A 12,622-nucleotide genomic window follows, 5' to 3' on the forward strand; every position below is an offset into this window, starting at 1 on the left:
AAAATATTTTTAATTTTATTACTGCCTGTAATATGGAAATTCTGTGGTCGCGGTTATCAGGTGTGAATTGAATTATAGCGATTGCCGACGTGGTTCTATTATTTATGTCCAACCAGAAACACGTTCTCAGCCGTTGAGCTGCGAGCTTTCACGATGCCTGGTGATAGGAAACACACGGTGTCTAATGGCAGTCTATAAAGTTTCGTGCCGAGCCGATACTAATTTGTTATCTATGTACATACTACACGTAGAATGGCGAAGGTATACTGCCATATCAGGACGTACAAGGTCTGTAATTAATTCCTAAACGCTTGTACTATCTTTTTTACGATCGAATAAAAATGTCCTTGTCGATGGAAAGCTGATAAAAACTATGGAGCTCAGCGTGACCATGATATACTAAATTTTATGGAAAATGACAGGGCCCTTTCTATTCTCCTCGAGAGAATTCCTTCTTCTTGGGAAAGTCCAATAGGACAGTTATTTTCATACTTAACGATTTCTCTAGACAGACTGCACAGTGTGCTTTAATTGTCAGTTTATCTGCTGCGCGGATCTGTTGAAAGGAGCGGAGAAAAGATCGGAGAACGACATAGAGAGACGTTTTAAAGGACTCCCACAGCTACCGGTACCAATATTGCTTGGACAATCGATCGCCACTACTGACACGATGGGAGGATTCGGAAGAATCATGGAATTTTTTGTTTCTCCCATCTTGCCGATCTCTGTCTCTCTAGCTATTTTTCATGTGGTTTTCACAGGTATCACATGGTTTCTAAGCTTAGGTATAAATAATGTGACGGCGGCGAATTTAAGGAGTTGTCACATTTCAAAATGTTGATATTGCATTGAAGCAAAATTTTAATAATAAAGTACAAATATTTTATTTAGTATTGAAAATGAAAAATTAATTTTTTCTGTGAATATTTTTCTTCATGTGCTTACTTGGCGTAGTAGATTTCAATAAGTAGTTATTAATCGATAACTGTCAATATATTTTTGGAATTCCACGTGCATAAATGAACGCCGAATTCTCTGATAATAATTAGGCACGCAACACAGGTGGTGAATCAATTTTCGACGGACCTTCGGAAAGTCGTTTCATTTTCGAAAAACTATACCTACTGCCTGCAAATGATAGAAAAGATTAATGGATTTACATTTCGTTTCTTATTCAACTTCGATGGATCGTTTTGATCTATGCTAAACTGAATAACACCATGTTTATGCTTTCCATAGACATTTTATTAGAATTTCCGGCTACGATGAATTATTTATGATCCGCCTAGAAATTTTATCGATACTATTGTAAATTCCTCTAATTTATGGATATTTTAAAGGAAATTCAAAATTATTCACGCGGGATTATTACCAATTTAAAATGATATCATTGATATGACGGTAGTTCGTACGAATTAAAAATTCTTCCCTTGTTGGGAATTCGCTAGTTCGACCGCAAGAATTTAAATGTCATAAGGCAAAGCACGAGTGTCGTGTGTTTCGTTCGGTGAACATCGAAGACAATATAATCGGGGGAAATGATTCAAGAATTTGATTGCGGGTGCTGCTCCCGACACGTTCCTTTGTTGTACATGTCTTTCTAGTTAGGATGACCCATTTTAAATCGCTTCGAATCGTTTGCCAAACGAGGAAGTAAGTGGATACAGATAGCGTCGCGTATATATTAGTTGGCGGCAGCCATATAGTAGTCTATATGGCGTTTCTGTACGATTCTATATAAGAAAGTATAACCGTTGGCCGCACTCGTGCAACGAAATGTTCTTCCCGCGAGTTGTCCTTTCTGTCTTCTCTCTATGTACTTTCCTTCGTCTCTCGAGCTTGCTCCTTGTCCATAAGAGAATTTAACAGAAATCGTCTGAACCGTTTTGTGCAACGGAGGTCGTTTGGTTCAGCCGGTGCAATGTTCGCCGATCAGAATACTTTTACAACATTCGAACGATCGTTGTTGATGCGCTTAGTCGTGAATCATGTTCCGCGGGAGTTGGCGAATCTGGTTGGCTCGATTGTAAGTTGTTTATAGACTTCTTTAAATAGATGATATATTTTTTAAAACTATTCATTAACGCTAGAACAACCGGTTTTTCATATGTAGCTAAATGCTCTGCATGTAGATCAGTATAATTCAAATGTTATTAATTAAAATAAATAAATCTATATGATTATGCGTCTGTTTAAACAAAATTCGATATTAAGTTTGATAAAAATACCTGCATGTTTTCGGTAATTATTGCGGAAAAATAAAATTTAAAATTCGTCATTTTGACGGATTTGGTAGTTCTATTGTTAAAGTATAATTCGATAGAACTGTAATTTATGCGTTATAGTGTATTTGCAAATTAATTCTATAGTGTTATTTGCGTAATGCTATTAATAATTTTACGTATTATTTATAATTTATTCCATACAAACAAATTTAGATAACATTGTCAGAAAAAGGTGAGCAAGTAGAGTATAATATTTTGCAAAATTTCAATAGCCTAGTATATTTCCGTCTATTGTGGCTTCCAGGGAAAAATATATAAAATTCGCTTGACAGTTAACGTGTTAATGGGTTAAGTATCGTAACAAATGAATAAATTGATCAGGCGCGAATGCAGCAAAGAGCTTTGCAAAAAGGAGACGCCGGCGTGCGACGTAGGCGTCTCCCAACGGTAGATATTGGTAGTATTTATTGGGAATATTTATGAGGGGTGCGCTTTCATGCTTTCGAGCCGAGTGGGCCGTAATACTTCGAAGGTCCTCGCCCCGTCATCCAAAACCGACGCGACGGCGTAATTTCAGCGGAACTGCCGTGAGAAATTTCACGAAAAGAATCGCGAAAGGCGTCCACGGATTTCACCGTGAAGATATTTACGTCATAGTACCTCGCTTTTTCTCTTTCGTGTGTGTATCAAGAATATAGGTGTGTGCAAGTAATTATTTCCTAGAATATATTTTTCATCGACTACCTAATAGATAGCGAGAAATCTAAAAATGTCTAATAAATGCATAAATGAATAATGGCCGTATAAAATTTTCTAAAGGGGTTTTAATAATCCCATGAAGTTAATTAATTGGATTTAGCTAAAAGTTACTTCAAATTCTTTATTAAATTTAGTCCTTTTAGTTCTAGTTAAAATGAGCGAGTATAAAAGATATATCTATCTTTATATTGCTCATATATATTTTTTGAAAATAAAATGGACAATGATGAACATCCTATATTTACATTTGTTATATTGCGAAATTATATGGATAGTCATAATATCATATAGATTAATTAACCGTGATATATGTTTATACTTATTGCAATATTGAACACATCGTTTTTTAATGTCTTTCCAAATAAAAAGATATCTCTCTACCTTCTAAGGTATATATATATGTATATCCTACCGATGTCATCGTATTTACATCTACCGATTATTCTCGTTACGAAACAGGTAAAGCTTAAATAATGTAAAAACGTGCACCATTACTTTTTACATTGAAGCTTTATTTCTACAATGTTCAAAGCTACCATTCGTTCGTCTTCCTCTGAAAACACTTACATGTACCTGGTTATATAAAACTCTTTACTCGTAATTGTAGCTACCGTTAAATCCTGATAATTATTACAACAGAGTAGGACAAGCGATGTATCGACATGACACGATATTTTGCGATTGTAGCTAAAGCAAAAAGAAGTTAGAAGAACGAATAGGAAAGTGCCGGTGGTGGGAAGATGCACTTACGAAAAGGCTGCTCTCGCATGAGTTCGTGCGGACCGCCACGAAGGCTTACAATAGAGGCGCAGCTCGCCGGTCGATAATCCTGATTTAGTCGCGGTCGTATATTAGACTAAGGATCGTGAAATTGAATGGTGGAATCAGCAGAGAGACCGATCCTGCTTTCAACCAGAGGAAGCTGTACTATACTGTGCGAAAAATAAACTACCCCTGACGTGGCCAGGGTTAGTAAATTTTACAGGTGGGCAGCATCCCACAGCTTCAATTTCTCCTTCTTTGCGGCTTCTTGCTCGCTTCTTCTCTTTCGCGTTTCTATATGTTCTCAACCTTTTTACTGTTTTACTCTTGAAATTCATGTTTTTTCAGTATTTTCATTATAGCATATGAATTATTTTCATTTAAAGTAATTTTCAATTAGTAAGCATTACATTCGGCAACTATAATGTTGCCGATATCTGTTGGTACAAGCCGGAAACAGATGAAAAAATGAGTCAAGAATATAGAGAACGCTTCGTTTTCGAGAAAATTGAGTTTGAAAATTTATCAAATATACTAAAACTTGGCTAATTACGAACTAGGTATGCGTAAACGATCAACAGGAGATTATTCTAATATAATACATGTGAAAATAGGTGAATGATGCAAAATGCAATTTTCCCATTTCAGGTACAGTTTTGAGGAAAATAAAGTTCGAACGTGTTTAGTTAAGAAACTGGTACACGCGCATAATAAATTTTCAATTTTATTTTTCTCGGAAAGAAAGCAACTTACGACAAAATTCTATTCTACGGTATTGACTTACTTTCAAGTGTAGTATTACCTCCTACCAAATATCTGCTCTTGTTCAGTTTGGGGTAAGTCAAGTTCAAGAATACTTGGCAAATTGTCAAACTGGATTTTCACGCACGGTCATACAGAAAAATTGTATTGTATATTTTTCACTTCTTTTTTAATGTAGATTCATCACCTTTCGGCTTGTACTATCAGCACGGTAACACTTTGTATATGACTTCTTAATAAATGTAATACGTATTAATTGTTTCGGAATTTTTTTTTGTATCTTCTAAGTTTTGTATCTTTAAGTATCTTCTAAGACAATTGTCTCGGTTACACATTGATATTTATTTATTTATTTTAAGATCCTAGAATCTTTATATATCTCTATGTAAGGTTCGAACGAGGTAATAATTCTTAAACGTTTTAGTAATTTCCTAAAATCATTCATAAAATATTTCTCGCTTTCTGTAGGTATCTTAATGCTTATAACTTAGGATGTACGTAGTTTTATATATACATATATGACGCTTGTCAGTCTGAGAAGTATGAACGGATTACTTGCACTTCCATAAGTTAGATGTGGTGCAACTATAACAGCGCTACCAAAGTCGCACACCTAGTCAACAATGGATTATTATGCTTGGATACGAAAGTTTTACTACAAGCCCGTTATTAATGCGACCGATACTCATTCCGTACTCATCCGTAGATACGATCTCTCCGCCCAGTCAATCGGATCGCGGACTCTAAACCCGTAATTATCATTAGCCCACCCATAGCGAGTGCGATGCTACAAGCGGACGAAGCAAAGTTTCAATTTACGCGTTCATAGCTGTACGCTATCCAAACTATGTGAAATAGATGCGAGACGTGTGTTTACTCTTCCCGCTCCTTCACTTTTCGATCAAGTTTTTCCATTTTTTTATGTAGCTGATTTCCCTCGAATCTGTCATGTGGTTCGTTTTATATCGCTTACTCCTTATCAGATTCGCATTTCATTATTAATAAATTTAATTAGTTAATAATAAATTGGTAAATTCAATTAACAAAGCTTGAGATCGTACAACTTGACAGTGAATGATCTAGATAACGTAGAAAATGAATTTGGAGATAATTATGGTTTTATTTCATTATATCATACTGCCTATGTTTGTATTATATTTGTAAAATAAGGTAGAATAGTGCAATAACAGATTTAGAACAATATTTTTGAATATTGTACGATCATTGTTTGAAAAGTTATGTATATTTCTATTATGATTGTCACTATCATCGTCTATCTTTATTTAACGATAGACGGCAGCCAATCGATCATTCGAAAATTAAATGAAATTCGTGAATGATACTCGTGTTCCTCTTATTTGTTTCGGTTTTGTACACGTCATTAATTAGTTAGAAGATGACTGGTATTTTATCTTATCTTCGCTATAGATACGGGTCAGTGTAATGTTGTAACTCTCATAAATGATGCAGCTACCCGAATATGCTTTTCAACGTCTCTTTTAAAGTACTTCGCGCGTGAAGATACAACTCACTTGCCAATATCCGGGGTTATTAATTATTCCCTATACTCTTTCATTAGATAATTCATTAGATTTGTTTTCTTCTTTTTGTTTTAGGCACTGTGCAACAAGCTAGAGCCGGAAGAACGGTAAGTTGATTAGCATGGTAATTCGTCATTCGATTAATTTGCATTTATTATATATTTTGCATATTTTCACACTACACTACTACTTTAATATTCTCTTAAATTTCTCATATAATAAGTACTTCATACGTACATGATAAGTTTTTGCATTCATACTTTATCAAATATGTATTAAATGAGTAATGTTATTCCTCAATTGAGAGATTTTTAAAATTGTTAAGTCTCGTTACAATGCGAGTGAGCTCTTTTCTGTATTTGTACATAAAACGTTTTTGAGAAATTCGAATTACTTTCTTTATTTTTTTTTCTTTATTATTCTTTATTATTATTTCATTATTATTCCTTATTATTCGAATACTTTCACGAGCCAGTGTACATCATTCGATTATTAACATTTGCTAAGCGTAAAACTACATTGGAAAAAGATGATTTTATACACTTTACCAAGTTCCTTCTGTTCAAGATATAAATCTGTCGAAACGCGTAAGGTGTTCGTTAATGGCTTTTAAATCGATTAGTCTTCTAATAAATTTCGATTTTTTAATAACTTTCAAACACGGACCAGGACGGTTGTTTATTTATGAGAAATATTTATTCGAGACAAGCGGGCCCGTGCTATCATCCCTGGTACAAGCCTTTGGAGAATTTGATATATTGAAAGGGATGGTGAAACTATTTGGGCCGACACCCCCGCTTAATACCGGCCCTTTAGCTCGGGACCAGATTCTTTGTTCCCCTAATATATCATCGCGTTGTCCAGATCGCGCCCTTGAAAAAGATTCTCTCGTAACACAGACCATCGTGACAGTCGGCGGATTTTTTTGTGTTCTCCCCCTTTCGACTGTAGGATGAAGTTGTCTGTCTGTCTACAATACGAATAGGGAGAGCATTCTTTAAGAGTAATTCTTCAGACAGTAGATGCATGTTATGCGTATAACGTATATATTATACATACATTATCTATATAAAATATGCATATAGAATAAATATAAGATTTATATGTTTTATATAAAAACGCACAAAAATACACTCACAAATAGAACGTTTCCTGATATTCAGTACAAATTAGATATTTTTCACTGTTTTTGTTTTCTTATGAATGCGTTGTTTCAGTCGTATATGTTTATAATAATAATGTATATCGTATGTGTTTTATAATATGTTCTGAATGAATACTGTGTTACTATTTAATGGACGATATAAATTTTTGTAGAGATTTTTTTTTTATTTGCAATGATCGCAGTAATCAGTAAACGAAATTGAAACGTTTAATGTTTATAATTTGGTTGCATATATTTATTGTTACAGATTTACAACGTCGGTACTGCTTGAAGCATTTCCGCGGCTCAAATACATCATCGACCTAACAAATACGGATCGTTACTATGATAAACAGGCAAGCTAAAATATTTGCAATTTATAAAATTATATGTACAAAACAACAATCAACATTATCGATTAATGTCATGTGTTTGTAATTACTGTTAAATGTCGATTTAACGTTAACCCTGTTTTAAGAATATCATCTAAGATGATAAGAGCAGTATTAAACTTCATATGATAAAATAGTGTAGTATCGTGGACGAAAGGCCTAAGAGATATCAGGCGAACTATAAACAATGTCGCGAGAAAGTGGAAGTGCCGATAGGACCAACAATGCATCGTCGGTCCTTCAATCGAGTAATTTCGCGGAAAAGATCTGCGTGACACTGGCCACGAGCGATTGCGGAACACGTGCGTGGTGGGGCTAAGACAAAAGACAAAGGGATGCTAAGGGACAAAGATGTCAGTGTCAGTGGAGAAGCCAGAGATTGTGAATCGAGAAGTCAGAGAGTGCGAATTGCGTTGTCGAGAGAATGTGGTCCACGTGAGAGAGAGCGTTGAATCCGTGGTGACGAGTGTTACAAATTAACTATCTAGTTGCCTAAATTATAGTACGTTATTGTATATAGTTCACGTTAAACAACTATCGTTTCTTGTTTAACCAACACCTGTTTAATCCATTTATTGTAAATAAATTAATTGCAGCAAAGATCTTACAATAGAATTTGTCATAATAATGACACAAAAAATGCTAAATCATGTCCATTGATTTGAATATTTTTATCTTTCCGTAATTGAAACCGAAAAATGTTCGTCTTTTTTTTCTTCGCAAGCGATCCCTAGCTGCGTTCCTTGATCGAGCAGATATTCGAGAACGTGGCTCCTTTACACGGTTCTCCTCTTATCTTTGTTTATCTGTCATCTCTCTTTCTTCCTTTGGCTCGTTCGTTCGCACGCCTTCGCCTCCCTTTTTTCGCTTTACCCCTGGTTCTTTTCACGAAAGCCTAACGTTACGTCTGTGTCAGCCCGAACTTTATTTGGTATTTAAAATTAGTCGAGTGCGTCCAACTAATTTGTACGAAGGATCAAGGGACGACGAGGGCTAATGAACTTATTATTAGATTTTTGGAATAACTGACTGTCGACATCTCGATCGCTGAACTTCCATGTCCACATAGTGAGAGTGTATGTGTTTTTTTTAGGTCAGACCTGTCACAACCTAAGACCGATCAATTATATTAATAAGTTCTGGAATGGAGACTTTTCTCGGTTGTTCCGTGCTTCTTTTTCCTCCCTTTTTCCCTTCATGGACAGTCATTTGCTATGCGAAGAGGCCTGGAATCTATGATAGAAAATGCTTTAGAAATACTACAACGCTTTTGAGCATCAATGGTGCCGCAAGGTATCGGCAATTAACACGAATACCTTTTGCTGTCTCCCGCGTCTAATTAGAGCATATTATACCTAATGATATACTTAGTGGAACCCTTAATTTTTGGCCTGTGAATGGTGTAGTTTAGAGGAAAGAGGTTCATTCACTAGAAAGATTAAATTAGTATCAAACATGAGTATTCGTAAAGATGCTATTAACTTTTTTTAATAGCTAATTTAAGCAATTTTATTCTCATTTTGAAAACACTAAAATTTACGAATTATTTTATTGATATTATAATTTCTTGTTATCGTAATTTATTCTTATATTTTAGATATTTATCGAATCGTATAAGAAATGGTGAATATATAGTATTAAAATTATACATAGAAATTATACATAATTATAAATTATACATACAAAATATATACATTGATAAATATCAATGTAAAAGAATAAAGCATGAAAGAAGAAATATCTATAGATGTTGTCTTTATGGTGCATTTATTTTAGTTTTAATTTTTGATTTTATGAGATGATGGTATGAAGGAGAAATGAACGGAGAGTGCGTGTCATCGTTGTCAGTGTCATGTTCACCGATCAGTCAGATATAATTGGTTTAATATAACCAGCCGGACTTCTTTGACAGTGATTATCATTCTCTTATGGTTCCTTAAAATAATTATATATATTTGTTACTAAGAGGAATATTATTGGACGAAATTATCCTAATATAATTTTAGTAATTAATTCTTTTTTGAAAGCGAGATCAAACAATCGTTATGTACTTTTGACGTAATTTTCATGTAATTCAATTTGTGACTAACGATTATTTGTTTATTTTTGGTATTATTTTGTTACAGGAATTTACAAATTCTGGTGTCAAATATGAAAAAATTATGGTTTATGGCCGGGAAATTCCCTCCGTGGACTTGGTGAACAGGTAAGTGCAGTAGAAGTCGACTTTCTTTTTTAAACAAACGCAAATGTATTGATATTGAGGTTATAATACATTGAAATATAAATTATATAAATGTTTCTTCAATTTTGAAAAAAAAATTTACTACTAAAAGGTATACTAACTATATCTGTTACTAGTTATAGAATAATGAACTATCTTCGTATACAGTGAAAGTGATATTATGAAACTATTTCTATTAAATAGGAGCTTGCGTATAGAGTAGTAATAGATACATTTTTTAAACAATCTATCTAGTTTAATGCCACGTGCATTTCGTATTTACTATACTTCCAAGTATCAGAGCGATAATTGTCGATCAATTGACGGTTGTTTCGTATTATACAGATAACGGTATGGTAGAAAAAATTATATATCATCTCGTTCAAAAAACCTGAATACTTTTCTCTTTTTTTTCTTCTGCTCCTGAATATGCGCAGCAAGAAAAATGCGTAAAAATTACGATTGTTGTTTCGTCAATAATTTTGGTTTACTAATTTAGGTTGTAAAGTACTCACTATATAGCGAGTCGTATTACAGCGTCCAGGAAGCCTTAACTTGTTGAACCTGAAGCAATGAATTTAATGCAGTGAATGAATTTAAGAATGGATTTAAGGGTGAATTTAATAGAGTAAATTATGATGCCTAATTTTTTTGTGCTGTGATTATTAAATGTCGTAACAATTTAAGTTTCAATTTTGTTAGATGTTTTTTTTTTAAATGGAATTTTAGCTGTTCGATATTCGGAAAGATATCGTTTAACAAAGTTGTAAAAAACGATAAATTTTTCTAAAACAGAAACACCGAGCATATTTTAAAAACTTTTTACAGAACATTTTAGTTGTTCGATACTCGAAAAGATATCGTTTAAAAAAATTGTAAAAAACGATAAATTTTTCTAAAACAGAAACACCGAGCATATTTTAAAAACTTTAATTTCTATAATTATCACATATGTACGTAAAAACTTCCGAAGTGAACGTGGAACTATTATAGACGTATGTAACATTATAAGCTACTGACACGATTTCGTCTCCGAATTCTCTCGCAGTAGGTCAGAGAACGACCTCGGAAACTGTGGAGTTTCTCGACTCCCTTCGATCGTTTGTTTGAACCGCACAAAGCCTCCGACTCGATTTGTATAATTCGAGGATAAAATGGTGATTCACATCGTCCGTTAATAGCCAAGAAGAATGTGAACAACCAACGATTCTCATCGTGGTCGTATCCCGGACGAGCATAGTTTTTTGTTGATTTTTTAAATCGAGATCTGACGGTTTTGTACCTTGAATATAGCACGACGTGTAATTAAATGCATCCTTGATATACCAAAATATAGACATACGTTTTAATCAGTCGGTATAAATTATTTATTGCTAGTCCGTTACTCTCTAGAAATATGCAAAATTTTTTAGGCAGATACAGAGTTTTTACATTCTATTATACCGATCAGTTCGAGTAAATGTTAAACTTAAAATTTATTATATCTCGTATATATTAGCGCAACTTAATTTAAAGTTTTACAAGTTAGTGTAACGAGATATACCTAACAAAGATCACGTTGCGTTATATTCATTATCATGTCGACAATATGTGCACTCAGGTTCCTTAAATACGTTTGAATCGTGTTCTGTGAGGATTCGAGGCAAGTCGACTACGATGTACGCGCCGTGCGACAATGCACGTGGGTGTTGACGCTTCAGCAACGACGTCTTTATTTGTCGAGACATCGAACATAGGTTTCCACGTGTTCCCTGCCTTGTATTGTAAGACAATGCTCATATATTCCACGGATACAGAGAAATACCCTGACGATGTTCAAAGAGTACGTGAAGACATAGGGAAAGGAATCGGATTTTCGATACAACCGTATACTTGTCTCTTATCAACAGTTTTGGTTAACAAATATATCAATTTTAAATAAACAGTTACCTTTAAAACCATACTTATTGCATTTTAAGAAGTTATCTTTAAAAAGATTTTTATTGTGATTTCTATTCAAACGTTGCTTTGAATTTGTCAATAAGTTATACAAAAATAAATTATAAATTATAATTAGGAATCGTTGCTAGCTGTGAATCTTAATGTAATTGGGATTTTATAATTCAAGTTCTTATCCTAATAAAATGATTTTATCGCAAACAACATAGATGAGTCATCTAAAATTGTTTAGTTTGACCAGAACGATCAAAAGCCGAATAATTAATAGCGTACTGACTTTTTAAATTGCCTTCCGGGTAACACCAAAGAGGAATGTGATTTATCATGTTTTTTCTCTTTAGTCTTTGTCTTTGAAATTACATAAACAAGCCACGATGTAGTTACTATTTTTTTTTCGTTTTTTAAATTAGCGCTTATAGTACGTGTAACGCTAACAAGTATCGTGCTTGGGAAACGAGAAGCGAAGGCAAGGAAGATAGATAGTGGCGAATTTACGTAATGAAGCGATCCATCCGGGTGGTCCCAAGCGTGAGACGCATTTCTCGTCATCTTGGCAATGCTCCCAAGATGGAGAAAACAAAGAGAGACGATGGGAATTTTCGAGGACGACTCACAACAACGTTTGCTGGGTCCATGGGTCGAATTAACGGCACCGGAAGTATGAAGCAACACGCACACGTTCTCATATTATGCATACGAGAGAACGTAAAGCATCTTTTACCACCCACAACCGCTTCCCAAAACGTTTCTCTTTCATCTTTGTGCCAACACTGTCACAGAATCTCGTTTCTCGTATGGTGGACATGATACGTATCAAAATATTTGAGATGGGTTTATTCGACCCATATCCAACCACGAATTCCTTCAAGAAAGTG

At 34.3% G+C, this 12,622-nt stretch overlaps 1 protein-coding gene across 1 annotated transcript in view; it reads left to right on the forward strand.

The window, feature by feature from the left end:
- The window catches only part of LOC100746418 (RNA/RNP complex-1-interacting phosphatase), a 44,403-nt gene that overhangs the window by 12,678 nt on the left and 19,103 nt on the right, over positions 1-12,622 (forward strand). The window contains exons 3-5 of the mRNA XM_003489572.4: positions 6,125-6,156; positions 7,462-7,549; positions 9,712-9,791. Coding sequence (XP_003489620.1) covers positions 6,125-6,156; positions 7,462-7,549; positions 9,712-9,791 — 200 coding nt within the window. The remainder of the gene's footprint in view (positions 1-6,124; positions 6,157-7,461; positions 7,550-9,711; positions 9,792-12,622) is intronic.

This window comes from Bombus impatiens, unplaced genomic scaffold (genome assembly GCF_000188095.3).
Source record: "Bombus impatiens unplaced genomic scaffold, BIMP_2.2 scf_0344, whole genome shotgun sequence".
NCBI classification, from domain to species: domain Eukaryota; kingdom Metazoa; phylum Arthropoda; class Insecta; order Hymenoptera; family Apidae; genus Bombus; species Bombus impatiens.